At 59.8% G+C, this 20,208-nt stretch overlaps 6 protein-coding genes across 6 annotated transcripts; 3 read left to right on the top strand and 3 right to left on the bottom strand.

Annotated features, from left to right (window-relative positions):
* Nucleotides 1–1,204: 1,204 nt before the first annotated feature.
* BXZ73DRAFT_104114 (uncharacterized protein) lies at nucleotides 1,205–1,751 on the top strand (the record flags this gene model as incomplete). The annotated part of the gene is made up of 2 exons (XM_048015798.1): nucleotides 1,205–1,307; nucleotides 1,369–1,751. The coding sequence occupies 2 exons, from the start codon at nucleotides 1,205–1,207 to the stop codon at nucleotides 1,749–1,751; spliced, it is 486 nt and encodes a 161-aa protein (XP_047875002.1).
* A 963-nt stretch (nucleotides 1,752–2,714) lies between these two features.
* BXZ73DRAFT_104113 (uncharacterized protein) lies at nucleotides 2,715–3,604 on the bottom strand (the record flags this gene model as incomplete). The annotated part of the gene is made up of 3 exons (XM_048015797.1): nucleotides 2,715–3,107; nucleotides 3,217–3,521; nucleotides 3,592–3,604. The coding sequence occupies 3 exons, from the start codon at nucleotides 3,602–3,604 to the stop codon at nucleotides 2,715–2,717; spliced, it is 711 nt and encodes a 236-aa protein (XP_047875001.1).
* A 1,177-nt stretch (nucleotides 3,605–4,781) lies between these two features.
* BXZ73DRAFT_51383 (Aldo/keto reductase) lies at nucleotides 4,782–6,162 on the top strand (the record flags this gene model as incomplete). The annotated part of the gene is made up of 5 exons (XM_048020619.1): nucleotides 4,782–5,093; nucleotides 5,154–5,300; nucleotides 5,362–5,785; nucleotides 5,842–6,017; nucleotides 6,070–6,162. The coding sequence occupies 5 exons, from the start codon at nucleotides 4,782–4,784 to the stop codon at nucleotides 6,160–6,162; spliced, it is 1,152 nt and encodes a 383-aa protein (XP_047875000.1).
* Nucleotides 6,163–6,662: 500 nt separating this feature from the next.
* On the bottom strand, nucleotides 6,663–8,069 carry BXZ73DRAFT_51374 (Aldo/keto reductase; the record flags this gene model as incomplete). The annotated part of the gene is made up of 5 exons (XM_048020617.1): nucleotides 6,663–6,755; nucleotides 6,817–6,992; nucleotides 7,067–7,490; nucleotides 7,557–7,703; nucleotides 7,758–8,069. 5 exons carry the CDS (start codon nucleotides 8,067–8,069, stop codon nucleotides 6,663–6,665), a joined length of 1,152 nt encoding a protein of 383 aa, XP_047874999.1.
* A 3,778-nt stretch (nucleotides 8,070–11,847) lies between these two features.
* BXZ73DRAFT_51356 (Aldo/keto reductase) lies at nucleotides 11,848–13,236 on the top strand (the record flags this gene model as incomplete). Its single annotated transcript, XM_048020611.1, has 5 exons — nucleotides 11,848–12,156; nucleotides 12,214–12,360; nucleotides 12,425–12,848; nucleotides 12,914–13,089; nucleotides 13,144–13,236. 5 exons carry the CDS (start codon nucleotides 11,848–11,850, stop codon nucleotides 13,234–13,236), a joined length of 1,149 nt encoding a protein of 382 aa, XP_047874998.1.
* A 1,903-nt stretch (nucleotides 13,237–15,139) lies between these two features.
* On the bottom strand, nucleotides 15,140–18,899 carry BXZ73DRAFT_51345 (leucine-tRNA ligase; the record flags this gene model as incomplete). The annotated part of the gene is made up of 9 exons (XM_048020609.1): nucleotides 15,140–15,370; nucleotides 15,434–15,989; nucleotides 16,041–16,153; nucleotides 16,207–16,691; nucleotides 16,743–16,942; nucleotides 16,996–17,721; nucleotides 17,773–18,113; nucleotides 18,185–18,436; nucleotides 18,531–18,899. The coding sequence occupies 9 exons, from the start codon at nucleotides 18,897–18,899 to the stop codon at nucleotides 15,140–15,142; spliced, it is 3,273 nt and encodes a 1,090-aa protein (XP_047874997.1).
* Between the last annotated feature and the right edge of the window lie 1,309 nt (nucleotides 18,900–20,208).

Here is a 20,208-nt window from a genome sequence, read left to right as displayed (position 1 = left end):
AGCAGCAATTATCAATCAAGCTCTACCTGGCCAGACCGAAGGAAACCGAGAGAGAGCGGAGGCCACACACCTTACCAGTGCCCGAGGTCTAGAACATGTTCGCCTGTACGTCATAATATCTCTTTCCCCAATTTGTCTACTGTGTGTTAACTAAATCATGTGTACTGTGTTCGGCGCCGAATAGCGTGAACAAGTTTGTAGAGCACTTCGTTGCCGAAAAAATGCACAGATTCGTGCGTATTGTCGTTGGAGTCGTCGGTGTTGATTTTTGCGACTTTACGGCTGCTACCAAACCCGCGACCCTGAACAGGTGCCGGAAGGGATTCGCTTCTAGGCACACTCGCAAACCTGTTCTTGGACGGAAACCAAGGGGCTCAAACCACATCGTGCGGCTGGGTCTAGACAGTTGGTGGGCAGACCAATGAAATGCTGGGTCCGAGCTGATACGGATGCACGGTCTAGACCTTTGGGGCGGACGAGACCCTTGCGCGCGTTACCATTGGTCGCCCGCGTCCTGTGCACGGTATGCGCGAATGTCAACAAACGGTGGGTCTTGTGCCCCGCGGCAACGTCAACGTTCTAGGCTCCTGCTCCTGCGGATGGCAGGTGCCTTATTCCCCCGCACTTGTCGCCATTTGATAGAGTATTTGGAGCGGTAAGTCGTGTCTCATCCCCAGTATCTGTTGACATTTTGGCGGGATTGCTGACGCTACTTCTGTCACGCAGTTTGTCACTATCGACGGACAGAAACCGACTCTTGCGCCGGCGGACTTGTTCGCTCCTCATGGATGGAAGTCCAGTCTGGCAACTTCACTCCCATTGGTTGCCGATACATATTCTAGATTGGCAGGTCTAGCCCGGCCTCCGAGGATAAGACGTAACGCCCGTGACAACTGCTTTCCGCAACGTCTCGGTCTACCCAACGGCAAAACGTGTCTTGATTCGAGCCCGTCAACGCTGCGCGGAGGAAGACTGCTGCGCTACAACACCGCGTCTCGACGAAGGGAACGCCCTGGTGAGCAGCAGTCGGTTAGCTTATGTATTTTGTGTATTTTGTTAACCATATTTGATGAATGCGCTGCTCGAAGTAGACTTGCAGTGCAAGTGGCTGGGCATTCCAGAAGTTCTATGTCCGGCATGCTATATAACCCCTCAAGGCCTCACAGTGCGCGACTACTCTCGTTGTTGATCCCGAGCCTCCACCATGTCGACTTGTACCACCGCGCAGACGACTTCTACTCCCACCCCATCGTACGCAGATTTGTGTGCGACTCCTCTTCAACCTGGTGTCGCGATCACAGTGTCCAGTGAGTGTCTCTTACACGGTGACCATCTCTTCCACGCTAATCACATCCACTCTCATGGGAGTCACCCTCTCCATCGCGTTCGCCTTGATCTTCTTCCTTCGCTACAACCAGCGCTTTGGTTGGCCTGCCACCCTAGTCATCCGCAAGGCGTTCCGGACCCAGTCCACGGCCGTTCTCCCCACCACGGTCCGCTACCCTGACAGGCGTGCTCGGAGCAACACACTCTCCCGCATCCCACTCTTCATCGCCATCCCCTACCCTTCCTCCCAAGGACTGTCGGCGAGCACGGTGGACCTGGAGTTAGCGGGAGATGTCGCCAGTCCGACCAGCACGGTCGTCGAGCCCTCCTCCTCTGCCGTTACCCTCTCGGACGCAGATGGCCTCAACACCGCAACGCCCATCTCTCCCATCGCAGTCCCCATCGCCGCCGTTGTGACGCACTGAACGGCCTCCAATTTCGCATCCTTCCCGCCGCGTACGTCGCCACTTACATGCGCTGTACCGCGGAATGCTTACGTGCGCGACACGCAGTCTCTGCTCCCCTCATATCCCCCAGGCTCCAAACGAAGAGGGGAGATAAGAGAGTGACCCGAAGGAGAAGGGAGCGGGATACTCACCCATGGTCGGCGTCGACCCGCTGCACCCATCGCCGAACATGCCTCTGACTCGCTCTCGGACCATCCGTCCATCCTTTCTATACCCCTCCCCGTACCGCCCCATCGTTTTGCTCTGACCGCTCTCCACGTCTCGCCCACCGCATGTCCATGCTCTCCGTTCCGCGATGCCCCTTAGAACCCTACGAACCCTGCACCCCCCTCCAAATTTCCCCGTCTCGCACAGCTCCCTGTATGCCGTTTACCGCAAAGAAGCCACGTTCATGATACCCAGCCTTCCATCCAGACGTCCGCGCTCACACGCCCACCGCCCGCGCGCCACCGCCGACGACACCCCCCGCGCGAAGACGGGCCTCGAGCACGCGTGCCCGCCCGCAGATAGGACCCGCCTGTGCCGGGCCGACACGCGGCGGCTTCTCGCTGACGGCGATGTGGTCCAGCTGACGGTCGTACCTGTGCCCGGGCTCTCCTGCGCGAGGACGAGGCGGGGCAGGCGGTGGTCTCTGGACACTGAGCAGCGGAGGCGGTGTGCATGCGCAAGGCGTCGGCTGCCGCGGTGGGCGAGGGACGCAGGGTGAGCGCGATTGGACCCCGCGCGGCTGCCTTGAGGTCATCAAAATCAGCGCCGCTTTGGCTCCGACTTGAAGGGCGTCGGGAGCTTTTGCATATGAAAAGCACAAATGCACAACTGAAATTCCTCTCGCTTTCAAATTCCAACACTGACGCGTCGTCGCCGAGGCGTACGCCATTTGTCTCCTCTTCCGGCTACTCTGTCGTGTATTCGTCACTTCCATCATTCCCCATCATCCCCACTACTGGCCTCCACACTCTCATCGCTACCGTCTTCATCGTCGTCCTCGTCCCCCTCGTCGAACACCACCCCAGGAAACTCCTCCCCGTCCGGCACCCGCCCCAGCTCGAGCGCGAGCCAGTTCGTGCCCGCCGCGTCCAGCCAGCGCACGACCGCGGTGACGTGCAGCATCCCGTACCCGTCCTCGAACCGGCCCGTGAGCGTGCGCGGGGTCGTGATCCGCCACCGCCCCGCCATCCGGTCCAGCGCCGCGGCCCGCGCGCGGTGCTGCGCCCAGAGCAGGTTCCCGAGCGCGTGCGCGAGCGTGAAGCCCTCGCCGGGGTACACCGTCAGCGGCGGGTCCGCGGGGCGCGTGTGCGCCCGCACGTCGTGGTTCTGCGCGGGCGGACCGAGGGTCAGCGGTGCCCCGGCGAAGCACGAAGAAGCGAGCTCGGAGGTCGGAGGCACAGCACCGGTGTTCAATATTCAATATTCAAGCACTCACCACCGGCGTCGGCCAGAAGTGCATGCGCGCGGGCGCGCCGCTCGGGACGCGCGCGTGCGCGTGCGCGGCGTCCGTGCACACGTCCGCCGTCGCGAACGGGAGGCGCGCGCACGCCGCGCAGCGCACGGGGGCGACCATGTCCGCGCTGATGTCGTCGTGCGCGTCGCGGATCATGTTCGCGAGGCGCGCGGGGTAGTCGTCTGGGTGCCAGTGCTGGAACGCGCCGAGCCGGATGCGGCCGCCGTTGGGCCATTTGAAGGCGATGGGGTAGCGTGTGTGAGGGTTGAGGGGGTCGAATCCTGGGGCTGTGTGGGGAGAGGGAGTAGGGTGGTTAGAGGCGTGTTCTGCGGGAGGGAGGTTTTCTCGACGACGTACTGAGTTCAAACATGGAAATATGTGTTGTTGGACTGACTCAGAGATAGTTGGAGGCCTGAAAGCGTGGGCGTCGCGCGATGTGTCGATAGGGATATGAGTGGAAGGAAGCTGTGAGGAAAGAAGATACGCTCTGGCCAGGCTGATATACCGAGTTGCATCCGCTTGAGAGCCACTGAAGGAGTTGTGGCCACTGACCAAGCGGACGGAACGAGTCGTCGGTGGCCGCGACCACAGTAATCCATACCACTGCGAGTGCGCTCAATTGGTTCCTCTTGAGTGAGGGAGCACAAACGTCCGTTCAGAGTGTACTGACCTGGTGTCGTGCTTTTTTCTACAGATGTGTGCTTTAAGCGACGGGCCTCCACCATATCAAGGCGTGCTGAGCGAGTAATGACATCTACATTGAAAAAATTGCAGGTCAGATGAGAGACAGAAGGGACAGCGTGTACCACGGCTTACTTTGGACTAAATCTCCTGTCGTAGCAGGAATACGATGATCTCACCTTGACCTAAAAGTACTTGTTCGTACCGGATGATTCCAAGGACGTCTGTGGCATTGAAGACACATGCACCAGGTGGTAACAGAAAAGTCCAGCTGACTGGTTGGAAATCGAACGACCAATAAGGAATTTGTTGGACTGGAGGCCGTTTCTTCGTAGAACATCTGGGCGCGATTTGACTGCCATGTGTTCTCCCATCTTCTGCGCTAAGTGGCAGGGAAAACCACAGAAGAACCATTGCCAAGAACCAAACAGAGTACTAGTTGTCCGTACTACAGAGCGCTGACGTTAGGTATTTCAAACTTGACCTGTAATTGGTCAGAAGCGCACCTCGTAGGCCAGGAATTTGTCGAGTGTCCTCCGATCGCACATGGTGTGCGACCATTGTAGTGACAGGTGTGCGAGTATTTTCTTGACAGTCTCCGCCGGGAGTCGAACGCGCGTCCTTCCGGCGCTCCATGGCGGAAATGCTGACATGAGGGGCAATCGCCGAACGGAGACGTTTCGGCATCGCCGGTGACCAGCGGTGACCTCATCCCAACCTCGTTCGCGCCGTGCTGGTGGAGGTAGAGCGATCGACGCCGATCCTCTGTGTATTTCATAGCCAGATATATAGTCGACCCTCAGTCGCTCCCAGCAACCCATCCAACACCAACCACACCCACCAACAGCCAACAGCCAACAGCCAACATGTCCAACCCCTGGGCCCAGCCTCCCCACCCCGCGACCAACCTCGGCCGCCACCGCCCCCTCGCCCCTGCGTGCGGCCTGCACGTCTCGCCCCTCCAGCTCGGTGCGATGAGCATCGGCGACAAGTGGGCTCAGTTCGGGATGGGCGCGATGGACAAGGAGTCCTCCTTCAAGCTCCTGGACGCGTTCTACGAGGCCGGCGGGAACTTCATCGACACGGCGTCGAACTACCAGGACGAGACGTCCGAGCAGTTCATCGGAGAGTGGATGGAGACGCGCGGGATCCGCACGCAGATGGTCATCGCGACCAAGGTGAGCTAGGTGCTGTATCGTGTGTGTATGGAACACCGCTGACGTACGGACGGCCTACAGTACTCGACGAACGCCAAGCGCGGTCGGACGGACATCAAGCAGCACACGGCTTGGGCTGGCAACAGCTTCAAGACGATGCGGGTCAGCGTCGACGAGGCTCTCGAGAAGCTGCGCACGTCGTACATCGACATTTTCTATGTCCACTGGGTACGCAACCCTGTCTGCCTCCTTCTCCTACCCTTCTGTCGCGCTGACCTCACATTCGCAGTGGGACTACACGACCCCGATCGAAGAGGTCATGGACGGCCTCCACCAGCTGGTGATGTCCGGCAAGGTCCTTTACCTGGGCATCTCCGACACGCCCGCCTGGATCGTGGCGTCCGCGAACCGGTACGCTCGCATGGCGCACAAGACGCCCTTCGTCATCTACCAAGGCTCCTGGTCCGTCTTGGACCGCGACTTCGAGCGGGACATCATCCCGCTCGCGCGGCACGAGGGCATGGCGCTCGCGCCGTGGAACGTCCTCGCGGGCGGCAAGATCCGCACGGACGCGGAGGAGCAGGCGCGCCTCGACAGCGGCGAGGGAGGGCGCGGGACGTTTGGGCCGTGGATGCGGAACGAGCGCGAGAAGGCGGTGGCGAAGGTCCTGGAGGAGGTCGCCAAAGAGGCCGGCACCGACTCCATCCAAGCGGGTGAGTCGTCCCGTTTTTGCGGGAGACGCAGCTCTGACTGACGACACGGTCCGCAGTGGCGATCGCGTACGTGATGCAGCGCACGCCGCACGTGTTCCCCATCATCGGCGGGCGCAAGGTCGAGCACCTGCACGGGAACATCAAGGCGCTCTCGATCGCGCTCTCGGAGGAGCAGATCCAGAAGATCGAGGCGGCGTCGCCGTTCGACAAGGGCTCGCTGTACAACATCTTCGTGAGTTTTACCGTCCAGCCGCTCTACGTCGACGCTGACCGCCGCAAAACAGGGCGACGGCTCCGACTACGGCGCCTTCCACAAGTCCGCCGGTCACTTCGATCGCTGGCCGACTGCCCCGGCTCTCCGCCCGAAGGCACAGTAAGTTGAACCGCTACTAGTCCGGAGGCACCTTCCGTCGGAGCCGGCGGCGGGATCCCTGGATGGTGGCGTTTTTGTTGCACCCACTCACCACTCAGTCTTGTAAATCAAAGTCTCATCGTCCACAGTGCTATCACTACTGTGTCTGACAAATAACAATGTTGTTCCAAGAAGGAGTTGTGTGCTAAGCACGGCCACCAGCTGAAGCCTACCTTGGCACACGTTGGCCTCCCGCACGACGGGAGCGGTTAGTAGTCTCGTCGGGACCGGCCTGCCTTTCTCGAAGGGCCTCGTGGATTTTCTAACGCAAATAGAACAAATGGATCACGTCATGGTTGATTGGAAAGAATACGAGTCTAACATCCCTAAGCGCCTGGCCGAGGCACGCTTCTGACGGGAAATGCGTATACTTACACCGCATGCATTCAGAGCTGACAGCGTATGCGCCGTGCGGAGACCCGCGCATGTGGCCTGCGCCCACCCACGCCAACATGCGGATGCATTCTACTGAGTCTTCGGGCGGATGGCCTGGGCAGGCGGCCAGCGGTCGAAGTGGCCGGCGTACTTGTGGAAGAAGCCATAATCCGAGCCGTCGCCCTACGGGAACAACAATAAGCCATGCGACGGTCTGACCCAGGTCCCAGGGAGGGGAACTCACGAAGACGTTGTACAGCGAGCCCTTGTCAAAGGGCGAAGCCGCCTCGATGCGCCGGATGTGCTCGTCCGTGAGCGCGATGTCGAGCGCCTTAACGTTCCCCAGGAGGTGCTCGACCTTGCGCCCGCCGATGATGGGGAACACGTACGGCGTCTTCTGCATCACGTACGCGATCGCCACTGCGCAGCGCCCCGCGCACAAGCCGTCAGCCTCTGCAGAACCCCGCACGGCACCCGCCGCAGCCGCGACTCACCCGCCTGGACCGAGTCCGTGCCGACCTCCTTCGCGACCGCCTCGAGCACCGCGCACACCGCCCTCTCCCCGTCGCTCCGCAGCCACCCGCCGAGCATCGCGCGCCCGCCCTCGCCGCTGTCGATGCGCGCCTGCTCCTCCGCGTCCGTGCGGACCTTGCCGCCGGCGAGGACGTTCCACGGCGCGAGCGCCATGCCCTCGTGCCGCGCCATTGGGATGATGTCCCGCTCGAACGTGCGCTCGAACACGTTCCACTCGCCCTCGTAGACGACGAAGGGCGTCTTGTGCGCCATGCGCGCGTACCGGTTCGCAGAGCTGACGATCCACGCGGGGGTGTCGGAGATCCCAAGGTAGAGGACCTTGCCGGACATGACCAGCTGGTGGAGGCCGTCCATGACCTCTTCGATCGGGGTCGTGTAGTCCCACTGGGGAGTCAAATTGTCAGTGAACGTGACGGAGGGGCGTGCACACCGAACTTGGGAGAGACGCACCCAGTGGACGTAGAGGAGGTCGATGTACGACGTGCGTAGCTTCTCGAGAGCCTCATCGACGGTGACGCGCATCGTCTTGAAGCTGTTGCCAGCCCAAGCCGTGTGCTGCTTAATGTCCGTCCGCCCGCGCTTGGCGTTCGTCGAGTACTGTAGGCCGTCAGTACGTCAGCCGTGTTCCCATGTGCAGAGGATACAACCCACCTTGGTAGCGATAACCATCTGCGTGCGGATCCCGCGCGTCTCCATCCACTCTCCGATGAACTGCTCAGACGTCTCGTCCTGGTAGTTCGATGCCGTGTCGATGAAGTTCCCGCCTGCCGCGTAGAACGCATCGAGGAGCTTGAACGAAGACTCCTTGTCCATCGCGCCCATCCCGAAGTCAGCCCACTTGTCGCCGATGCTCATCGCACCGAGCTGGAGGGGCGAGACGTGGAGGCCGCACGAAGGGGCGAGGGGGCGGTGGCGGCCGAGGTTGGTCGCGGGGTGGGGAGGCTGCGCCCAGGGGTTGGACATCGATGCTGAAGTGATGATGAAAGCTGAGATGGTAGTTGGGTGAGCTGTTGAAAGCGACAGGACGAACTTGAGCAATTTATACACGCAGACGATGCCCGATACCGGAAATTCCAGAGCAGCCAAGTGGGGGCCGAGCGTCGGTACGGGGCGTGGCTAAGCTAGATCCTAGGATGCCGGAACTGCCAGATGGAGATATCGGTTTACCGAAATTCCATTGCGTCAAATAGCACACCTAATAGTCGGCAGGGGGCGGTGCTGGTCCATCATGGTGGCATGCAAAGGTGACCGAATATACCAGTTTGGGTGCAAGAATTATGATAGTGCATTTCTGGTGTCATCGACCGTCAGGCTGTATCTGCACAAAGCGAGTGAGCGAGACGACAGGCTCGGGCGACACAGTAACACGTGCGACTACCCCTTCGCTAGTGTCTCCGAGATCAGTCATCTGGCGGCACCGACCGAGAGGAAGTGTGGGGTTCGCACACGCCAAGACTGGCTGCGGCAACTTGCCCCGACCATTCACAACGTGAACATTTCTTGAGCGGTGCGGACACCGAGGAGCTAGAGAGTAAGGTGTGATTAGTCGGGGAGCTTGCCGTGCGCACACGCACGTACCAAGGGACACATTCGGTAACAAGCTGTGATGGCGATTGTAGATACTTCAGCCTTGGAGCCTACAGTGGGTAGTTACCCTGCTTCCTTGGACCTCGGGGTCCATCATGATTTTGACGGCGCACGCGTGGAATGCCGCCCGAGGGATCCACTGGACTAGGTACTGCATATTCGTATTTCAACCCGGCCGGGCACGGATGGGTAGAATGCGAATCGTGCCAGCGTTCTCGCTCTGCTCTACTGCGGAGTCCTGTCATATATTCAATCGCTTACCGGAGGTTCGTGCCGAACGTTTTCGTATGTGTAAGTATGACGAAAAGCATGGCAACCGGGAATCCTGCCTAGACCCTTTGTATCGTCGAAACGGCCTTATAGAACACGTTATTTCGTCAATTCGCCCAGGCAGAGATTGTTGGGATGTAACAGGGCGTCGTCGCACTCCAGGTGACCTTTGGTCGACGATGAAGCGGCGCCCCGTCAGTGCGCATCTAGTCAAAGCATTCGTTCAGCGCAGCTCGTGCGACTTGTGTACGCACCTCCATCTGAAACTCGCGCAGGAATTTGCATATGATTCATAAACACCGCGGAGACACTATGTTGATGAACGCCGCGGAGACACTGTTGGTGGGATCCATGGAACCACGGAGTATAGGAGAATGACGGATGCGTCAACAGAGGACATGAGGTTGGTGTACTCGCCATCTGATGTACCGACGCGACCCTATCTCTGCCCGCACCTCCCCGCGGAGATAGCAAAGCCATCCATCCCAGCGTCCAACCTCGTCGTATAACAGAAAGCCACTTTTTAGGGATGTCTGCGATGCTGCACGCGCAGTGCAGGTGGGGAAATGGGGAGGAGGGCAGCGCACAGGACATTCGAGAGGACATACTGATCAGATGACACGCAGGTGGACCCTCTAACTACAGCCATTTCCACACGAGAGCTAGCCTCTCGTGCGAGCGCATTCTTCATAGGAAACAGAGACAGGTTGTGTGGAAGCTGGGTGGGGACGAATCAGAGCCGTACCGGCATGGCGTCCGGCATAACATTGAGATGGTATTTGAGATGGGCTGAAGCTTGAATATGTTGCGCCTTGCACGAGGCATACGACGAGGGAAACGGTGTGCAGGGACGGCAGGGCTCTGAGTGTGATGGGCGGCGAATGAATGGGGCGAGATGATCATAGTATTGGTTGAGAGAGGCACCGTTTAGCGCTCTCCCTGTTACCACCCACCACCATCATCACGTCACCAGCGCACCGCAGGGATTCGAGACAATCGCCAGCACGAGCCTCGGAGCTGAGGAATATGAGCTCGGAAAGCAGCACATTTTCCCCAAATGCATGTATGCTCAGTTCCTGGCCAGCCAGTTGTCCTTCGACTTCCTGACGCGTGTCTGTCACCTTGCAGGTTGTACTTCTACTCTGGTCTTCAACTGTAGTACTAGAGAATGTAGACGAGAGTGATTGCACGTTGACCGCATTCAAGCTTCACCAACCGACCACCCAACATGCGAGATCGAGGCTGACCTTCGGTGCCCTCGGCGACTCTCATGCCAGCCAGGTGGTCAGCCCCGAGCAACTGTTCGCCTCCTCAGAGCGGAGTCTGAATATGCCAGCCGCAGACCCATATAACTCCCCCACCCGCCGAACATCCTCTCTCTTCAGAACCACCACATTCGGTGAGCCTTCCCCTTCCCCTCGCCGCGCTATCGTCACTCATCCTCGCTTACAGCGGTGGGAGGTCTGGCTGTCCCTCCAAGGTACGTCTCCCATCGTCCTCTCCTACGCGCATCCTAACCCACCTCCCGCCACAGAGTGGCACGGCGGACTTCTCGGCAGGCGGCATGCGAACCTCCCCCGTAAGGGGAAGGGGGTACATATCCCAGACCCATGTGCCCCGACCCGCCTCCAGAGAATCCTGCCTGCCGCGCGGACCGTGTCCGGGTCGCTCGCGTCACTGGTGTCAGTGCGCGGCGGCACGTCGACCTCCGTTTGAGTCGGTACAGGGGACCGAGGGGGCCTCGATGGGGTGCGCCGAGACGAGAGTACCCGGACCGGCCCTGGTCGTTCGCCTCGTGCGGCGTCCGGGGCTTGAGGGGGCCGTCGGGTGACTGGCGGCTGCCCGAGGGACGGGGAAGCGCAATGTGGTCAAAGACTAATGCCCCCCGGACGCGTTGGGGCGACTCGACGGTCCGCGGGGTAGGTGGCGGCGTACGCGCCGGGTGGCCGGGCTCGTACGTGCTCGGGCGCGGGCTCGTCGCTGCTCGGTGTCGCGTCGCTACGCGGGGGATGGAGGTTGTGACTGTGCGTGCACTTTCTCTCTCCTTCTACGGTGTGCGACTCGACGTAGAGGCTGACCGCGTTAAGAGCTTGCAGACTTCCATCCCCCGGGTTTCGGGGGCGTGACGTCTGTTGCGCTCCCCGATTCAAGAAGCCCCCCGAGGAAGGGTCGGCCTCTGCTGCGTTTGCGGTGGGAGGCCGGTCCTGGCGCAGGCCTCTTCGTGGCCCTCGGGACTAGTACCGCTTCGTGCGGGAAGCCAACTGCGCCGAAGCCTCTGGTGGCTACTTCTCCACCATTTCTTATGACTCGAATTTTTTTGTGACATCATGTACTATCAGACGTCGTGATATCTAACGATGCGTGGTATGAAGCGTTTCGTATGTGCGTTCCCAGAACGAAAGTCCTCGTCGGGGAATCGAACCGCCGACCCCGCGGCAACTCCGGCGACATCTGAGGCGGCCCAGGCCCCTTTCTCTCTTCTCGACGCTCACGACATCCGAATTTCGAAAGTCACCGGTGCGCAGCGACGTGGACGGCGTCCTGTCCCACTAGACCGAACGGGTCGCCGAAGCAAGGGAAGAGCGAGCGGGTCATTCGACCTCGGGCTGACGGAAGTCCTGTCGCCCGGCAGTCACACAAGAGGCTGAATTTGTCCTGCCACGCAGCTCTTCCCGCACAATGCTGGCGCTCTTGACTCGGGCATCTGGTTTGCCTCGGTGCATGCCCGTCAGTGGGAGAGCACAGACAGAGTTCGCCACTATGGCATCGTCAGCGTCGGCCTCGCTCGAGGTGAGTATATGAATCCTTCGTCAGACGGTGATTCCCTCACCCACATCTACCACTCCCTTCAACCAGCCTTGCCAATCACCTCTTTGCGCTCGAGATGGCCGCTTTTGCTCAACCTCCTCCCCCAGCAACAAACCTCGGCCGCCACCGCCCCCTCGCCCCTTCCTGCGGTCTCCATGTGTCACCCCTCCAGCTGGGTGCGATGAGCATCGGCGACAAGTGGGCGGAGTTCGGGATGGGCGCGATGGACAAAGAGTCGAGCTTCAAGCTCCTGGACGCGTTCTACGAGGCCGGCGGGAACTTCATTGACACCGCATCTAACTACCAAGACGAAACGTCTGAGAAATTCATCGGGGAGTGGATGGAGGCTCGCGGGATCCGCACGCAAATGGTCGTCGCTACGAAGGTGAGCGGAGTGCCCTCTGTACGCATGTGTCGTTTCTGACGCGTCGGGTGTCTGCAGTACTCGATGAATGGAAAGCGCGGCCGGACGGACATCAAACAGCACACGGCCTGGGCGGGCAACAGCTTTAAGACGATGCGCGTCACCATCGACGAGGCGCTTGAGAAGCTACGGACCTCCTACATCGACATCCTCTACGTCCACTTTGTACGCTTCTCGTTTCACGGCTACCATATCACCGTGAATGGTAGCTGACAGCCATCACGCACAGTGGGATTACACGACCCCGATCGAGGAGGTCATGGACGGCCTCCACCAGCTGGTGATGTCCGGCAAGGTCCTCTACCTCGGGATCTCCGACACGCCGGCGTGGATCGTCAGCTCCGCGAACAGGTACGCGCGCATGGCGCACAAGACGCCCTTCGTCGTCTACCAGGGCGAGTGGAACGTGTTTGAGCGCACGTTTGAGCGGGATATCATCCCGCTCGCGCGGCACGAGGGCATGGCGCTCGCGCCGTGGAACGTCCTCGCAGGCGGCAAGATCCGCACGGACGCGGAGGAGCACGCGCGCATCGACAGCGGCGAGGGTGGGCGCGAGTCGTTTGGGCCGTGGTTGCGGAACGAGCACGAGAAGGCGGTGGCGAAGGTCCTGGAGGAAGTCGCAAAGGATGTCGGAACCGACTCGATTCAGGCCGGTGAGTGCAATCCGTCTTCGCTACAGGCTCTTGCGAAGACTAACGCGTTCTGTCACCCACCACAGTCGCGATTGCGTACGTGATGCAGAAGACCCCCTACGTATTTCCTGTTATCGGCGGGCGCAAGGTGAAGCACCTGCACGACAACATCAAGGCGCTCTCGATCGCGCTCTCGGACGAGCACATCAAGATGATTGAGACTGCTTCGCCTTTCGACAAGGGGACAATGTACAATGTCTTCGTGCGCCTTGATCTGCATCGTCAAAGCTTCTCATGCTGATTGTTGTTGTCGTAGGGCGATGGGTCCGACTACGGCTTTTTTCACAAGTATGCTGGTCATTTCGATCGTTGGCCGACTGCCCCGGCCCTCAGCCCGAACGCGCACTAGTGTTCTCCCCTTCTAGAGTCTTTGTAAAGCGTTGGTAGTTCGATTCTCGCATGTATGATCCTCGCACCCATAACACGTTGCGTTGTAGTCGAAATTTCATGCCGCCATTACACAACTCCCCAGCACACCTCGAGTTTATTTACAGAGCGGTACGCCTACAGAAACTTCGGCGCAGTTGGCTTCCCGCACGAAGCGGTACTAGTCCCGAGGGCCACGAAGAGGCCTGCGCCAGGACCGGCCTCCAACCGCAAACGCAGCAGAGGCCGACCCTTCCTCGGGGGGCTTCTTGAATCGGGGAGCGCAACAGACGTCACGCCCCCGAAACCCGGGGGTGGAGGTCTGCGAGCTCTTGACACGATCAGCCTCTGCGTCTCGCACACCGTGGAAGGAGAGAGAAAGTGCACGCACAGTCACAACCTCCGTCCCCCGCGTAGCGACGCGACACCGAGCAGCGACGAGCCCGCGCCCGAGCACGTACGAGCCCGGCCACCCGGCGCGTACGCCGCCACCTACCCCGCGGACCGTCGAGTCGCCCCAACGCGTCCGGGGGGCATTAGTCTTTGACCACATTGCGCTTCCCCGTCCCTCGGGCAGCCGCCAGTCACCCGACGGCCCCCTCAAGCCCCGGACGCCGCACGAGGCGAACGACCAGGGCCGGTCCAGGTACTCTCGTCTCGGCGCACCCCATCGAGGCCCCCTCGGTCCCCTGTACCGACTCAAACGGAGGTCGACGTGCCGCCGCGCACTGACACCAGTGACGCGAGCGACCCGGACACGGTCCGCGCGGCAGGCAGGATTCTCTGGAGGGGAGTCGGGGCACATGGGTCTGGGATATGTACCCCCTTCCCCTTGCGGGGGAGGTTCGCATGCCGCCTGCCGAGAAGTCCGCCGTGCCACTCTGTGGCGGGAGGTGGGTTGGGATGGGCGTAGGAGAGGACGATGGGAGACGTACCTTCGAGGGACAGCCAGACCTCCCACCACTGTAAACGAGGATGAGCGACGATCGCGTGGTGAGGGGAAGGGGAAGGCTCACCGAATGTGGTGGTTCTGAAGAGAGAGGATGTTCGGCGGGAGAGGATGTTATATGGGTCTGGGGCTGGCATGTTCAGACTCCGCTCTGAGGAGGCGAACAGTTGCTCGGGGCTGACCACCTGGCTGGCATGAGAGTCGCCGAGGGCACCGAAGGTCAGCCTCAATCCCTCGTGTTGAAACCGGAAGTGGGCTGACCGTCAATACGCAGATCGCTGTATCCCTCCAGTCTTGCGTAAACTGCACTGGGTTTTGAGGCCCTGAGCTCTTCTCATGGCGCAGCGTCGGCGGTGGGGCAGAGCTTCGGTGACGGATGTATCAGGCATGGCGGGGATTACGGGAGTCGACACGTATGCATCGCCACCAGGTCTATTATACACGTGTGTACTCACCAGCACGTGGACATGTGTGTCCATGAACGAGTGTGGCTGGTATATTTCAACCAAGATATCCCGGGGGTTAGAAAGGCCTCAGCGTTTATGAGGCGCACTGGTCTGTAGAAAGCTTTGTTTTCATGATCGGCGAGAAGCCCCGCATGATCAGCGCTCCGGACTTGAGGGCAAACGGAAGTCGGCGGGGACGGAACTAGCCTGGCTAGTAGCTTTCACCAATGCTGCATGCGAGAGCGACGGTGACGGGTGATGCTTGCTGTTGTTTACAATGTAACTAGATCTAATGCACAGGATGGTAGGCGGAGACTACGACGTAAGTGTATACTAAATGGCGCGCAGAGTATGTACGATTCTCACCCACCCCTCTCCCTCATCAAACGTGCGCCCGGGACGGCGGAGGTCACGCGAACCCAGCCTTCTCGACGTGCCATCATGCGCCATGGTCGGAAGCACCCTGCGCCCCTCGTGGGCATATGCAACGCTCAGACGTTGTAGTATTCGAAGGCGGGGCTGCCAGGCTCTGCAGTCTCGATCAACATCTTGGAGAGCGTGCTCAGGTCGGTTGACTTGACGTCCTCCACCCGCAGAACCTCCGCGCCTTGAAGGCCGAGAGTCTTCTGGAGGTAGGGCAGGATCTCGTGAAGCACCTTCATCTCCGAGAACGGCACCGAGCGGTTGAACGCCGTCTGCGCACCGAACTGGGTCATGCGTTTCTGACGAGAACGAAAGAGCGTCAGTATCCGCGGCGCGGCCACACAGCACGGAATGGGTCGCACCTTGAACGCCTGGACGAACGGCATCGCGCGCTTGTCCTTGATGAACCCGCGCTGGGTGAGGAGCTCACGGACCTTGACGTCGTCGACCTTGTCGTGCTCCGACGAGTACGCGTCCTTGACGATCTGCACGCACGTCTCCTGCCAGTCGGGGAACGCGCTCGTGACGTAGATGCGTACGGCGCGCGGCTTCTTCGGGTCGTACGTCGCCTGCCCCTGCTTGCCCTTGCCCATCTTCTTCAGCAGCGAGAGCTCCGCGTCGCGCATGGTCTTGATCGTCCCGCGCATGTACATCGCCGAGTCGATGATCGTCTGGTCGACTGGCGTGGTGGGCTCTGGCCAGCGCGCGAGCTGCACCGACTTGGGCTCGTTGAGGACAGCAGTCCAGATGTGCTCGGCGAAATGCGGTGCGATGGGCGCGGCGAGGAGCGCAGCGGTGCGGACCCACCACTCTACAAGGTCGGCGTGCATGCCAACCTCAGAGGTGACCTCACGGTACCAGTCGCGGGTGGACTGAAGCTCGTAGAACCCGAACTTGAGCGCATCCTTGTAGTGCATGCTGTAATAGCGTCAGTACCCCGCGTGCTCGGCTGTGCGTGAAAGCACTCACTTGGCGTAATGTTCTTTGGTCTTGACGATCAGGTCGTTGATTTCGTGCTCGAACACGACGTCGTGGTAGTTCTTCTCGCCGGTGCGGAGCTTTGACTTCTCCTTGACCATTTCCTGCAACTCGCCGTTAGCTACATGCTCTTGCTATACGAACGCGTACCGCTTACGTCACACCATGCCATGAGGGTGTGCAGACGCAGGATGTTCGCGTTTGCCGTCTTCTCGTCGAAGTTAGCGTCTTCGATGCTGTCACCAGCGTCGGCGAGACACAGCCTCGTCGCGTCCGCGCCGAACTTTTCAATGCACTGGCGCATGGTCATCGAGTTGCCCTTGCTCTTCGACATCTTCTGGCCGTTGACCATCAGGTGTCCGTTCGTGCGCATGCTCAGCGGCCACTTCTCTTCAGGGAAGAGCGCGGCGTGAATATACACGCAGAACGTCAAGTGGTTCGGGATCAGGTCCTTGCCGGATGAACGGACGTCGAAGGGGTAGAAGTACTCGAACTCGTGCTTGAGCGCGTTGGCCTTCTCCTGGGGGATGGGTGCGTTCGCGCCTAGCCAGGGGCCGTTGTTGAGCACGTACTCCCAGACCTCGTCCGTCATCTGCCCAGCGGTGATACCGAGGGGCCCAGGAGCGCTACCGTCGAGTTTGCCTATGATCAAGGATTAGACGATGCGCCCGTGTCGAGACGGAGATGACTCACTATGCAGCAGGTGGGCGACAGTGTAATATGACATGTAAATGGTCGAGTCACTCAGACTCTCAACCAAGAACGTCGGGTCCCAAGGAATTTTCGAGCCGAGGCCGTAGCTGCGCGCACACGCCCACTTGTTCAGCCACGCGAGAACACCCTCGAAGGCATTGCGCGTCTCGACGTTGTACGTCTCCATGCGCGCGACAAGCCTGACGTGGATCGTCAGCGCAACCTCGAATGTCATATTTGCACGAGTACTCACTTTTCAGCTTGCGCTCTCCAGCTCTCCTCTCCGTAGTCCAAGTACCACTGATCCATGAGCGCAATGACACACTCGTCCGCGCTGCGCGAGACAATGAGACCTTCCGGTTCGGCGTATGCGAACGCGAGCCCGGCGTCGATAAGCTTCTCGCGTACGCGCGGCTTCGCATCTTGGACAGACATGCCCTTGAAGTCGCCGACGAGCATCGTGCCGCTGTAGAAGCCCTCCTTGTACGCGATCTCCTTCGCCTCCGCAAGCTGCTTTGTGTCCTTTTGCGACTGGATCTTGAGCTGCTTGATCACCGCTGGCGCCGTCATCTCTCCGTACGTTGGCGTCGAAATCACTGGGACTGGGTCGATAGCGGCCCAAGACGGGTCGATTTTGTAGAACTCGGGCTTCTTCCGCAAGTCCGTCAGTGTCTGGAAGTCGTCGGGGGAATCGGAGGGGACGGAGGTGACCACACCCGTGCCCTTCGTCGGGAGGACGTTCTCCATAGGTAGCACGTAGACCTCGGGGTTGATAGAGAACGGCGCCTTGATCTTGGCCCCAACGATGAGGGAGCCGTCGATCTCAGCAAGCTGGTCGATCTGTCCGCGGGCGGGCATGATGCCCTGGAAGGCCATGTTACGGGCAGCGCGGTACGTGCATACGTACGCTTCCTTGTCGTTGATGGCGAAAACGCCGTACTTGATCTGGGTGCCCACGAAGCAGTTGGTCTGGCCGTACCTTGGGACAGTCGTTGGCTACGTTCCTTGCAAGAGCACGGTAGAAACTCACATGGTCTCTGGCCTCAGCGTTGCAGCCACAAGGTAAACCTTCCGACCACCAGCCTTCTCGGCTACAATCTTGCCAGCCTCCTCACTCCAGCTGATGACCTCCATTTTGATACCAGTATACTCCGTCGGGCCAAGGGCCTCACCCTCAGAGCGATCGTGGTCCATACATGGTTGGCCGTCCTTCGGACTATAAACCGTGTAGCGTTCACCGAACTTGATTTTGCCGGCCTTGTGCAGCCTGTTCATCTGCCAGCGGACGAAGGAGTCGTAGTACGGGTTCGCGTCGGTGGTGATGAATGATCGTCGCCAGTCTATACGGGAACCAAATAGCATGTTGTCTTCCTAGTCGCGCCACGTCCCGCGCGTTCAGCCTCCGTGCGCACGCGAGCAAATGATGGTCGAAACACACTCACAATGCAGATTGGCGGGTAGTACTTCACCCAGAAGTACGGATCCGCGAACTTCTTAATCTCCTCGCGCGGGACACCCATCGACTCCATGATCTGGAACTGGTATTGGAGGCCGGTGGCCTTGGCGGCGACCTTGCCCTTCTTCGCCTTGGGGTCTGCGGTGGAACTGCTGGCGGCAGGCTCCTCCTCGGGGACAAATCCCTCGAAGTTCTCTCCGAACATCTCAATCTCGCGTACGATCTTGTCCGCGGCAGACTGACCAGCGACGCATAAGTATGATTCCTCTCGCATGGGCATTTATGTCCCCTCTCTCCCTTGTCAATGCGCGAAGGGAACCAGCGAAACTCACCTTGATCGGCATGCCCGTGACGTGGAATCCGTGCGGGAAGAGCACGCGCTTGCCCAGCATGCGCTGGAACCCCGCCGCGAACTCGATTTTGGAGATGGTGAACGCATGGCCGAGGTGCAGCGAGCCGTTCGTGTACGGGAACGGGAAGTTGCCGAACCACTTGGGGTGCTGCTCGCGGATCTGCGCGGGGGTGAGGCCCTCGAGGTCCACGGGCGACGGCGCGGCGACCTCGAAGAGCTTTTCGTCCGTCCAGCGCGCCTGGTACTTGCGCTCGAGCTCGCGGATCTCGTCGCGCTTCCCGGTCTGGGCGAGCTCGATGGTGTTGGCGGAGGCCGCGGCCGCGGCGGCTTGTGCGGCGGCGGAGGCCATGGTGCGCGTCGACGTCTGGAGGGTGCACAGGAGCGAGCGGGAGAGGAGGGCGGGGGAGGGAGCGCGTCCCAGGAGAGACGAGAAGGAGAGAATGGTGGCCGCCGTCCGGATAGAGCAAGATAAATATTGGTGTCGATGCTTCAGCAGAGGCAATCGATGCTCGAGTCAGATGCCACCGATAGAACAGGTCCCCTCCTCAGGTGTTCGGGGTCCTTCCGCCGGGCCGCTCGGAGGTGCACAAAGCTGCGATTCAATACGACTGGAGCCGTATCAAATAAGTAGCGTAGGCGGCTTGTCTCCCTCTAGCTACTATAGTGTCTAGAATTCATGTCGACAGAAGATGATGGTCGGAAGGAATACTACCCGTGTCATCATCTCAAAGAGTCTCTTTGATTGTACATGATATATTCCCGCGAGCAGACGGAAGGGACGATCAGCAAGTAAGCACGTGGTCGACGCGGGACAAGTACGTATGTAGTAAAGTGAGCACTGAGCAGGAGGGACTGTGATCATCATGGGAAGTATTGTGGCATGTGATTTGGAACCACTACTTAGGCGGTGACGAACGCTCTAGAGATCTGAGATACGCTTCGGTTCAACTTAAGGGAAAGCAGGGAGGGAGGTGCGTTGGCCTTGGAAGGCAAAGAGAGTGAGGAAGAGGATGCGACACGTACATATGTGCGATGATAGCAATGGGGACTGTCAGCGGTAGACCATGCGGCCGCCTGCGCACCAGCAAATTCAACGAATGAACGTTTGACGACTCGACGGAAGAGCGTGTTGCCCGGCCGCCTGATCGAAGACCACACGGATGTCAGCCCTGCTTCGCCCGCGGTGTTCAAGGTTTCATATGGAGCTGTGAAGTAGTGATAAGCTGACTTGTGAGTCCACCCTGTTCGAATACATTTCGGTCTGATAGTTTGTTCCGCGATTGCCATGAGAATGCTTCTTTGAAAAGATGTGTGAGACGCATTACAGCCGATCCGTTTGAACTCTGCGTGAAACTCTTCTTATGGGCAGTGGACTGACACGCTAGTGAGAAGAAGTTGTTTCTGCCTCTACGTCGTGGCAACCACCGACACCCGCGGACGAGCCTGAGTAGCTGGACGCTAGCACAAAACACTCACTCTTGTGACGCCCAAACGAACGACCGCCGACGCTGACATGAGGTATGCTCTAGGGTGGATATCATGCGAGGCGGGATCTGGCGGGATTGGCGGCTGCAGCCTGCCGGCCGTTTGCGTCTAGTGCGGAACGACGGAGGGCGTGTGACCAGTACGTCTGCGCAGAAGGAGATATCCGATTCGCC

This window comes from Epithele typhae (genome assembly GCF_022376455.1).
Source record: "Epithele typhae strain CBS 203.58 chromosome Unknown BXZ73scaffold_48, whole genome shotgun sequence".
NCBI classification, from domain to species: Eukaryota; Fungi; Basidiomycota; class Agaricomycetes; order Polyporales; family Epitheliaceae; genus Epithele; species Epithele typhae.
The sequence above is the reverse complement of the archived record's forward strand: the minus strand, read 5'-3'. Positions and strand labels throughout refer to the sequence as shown.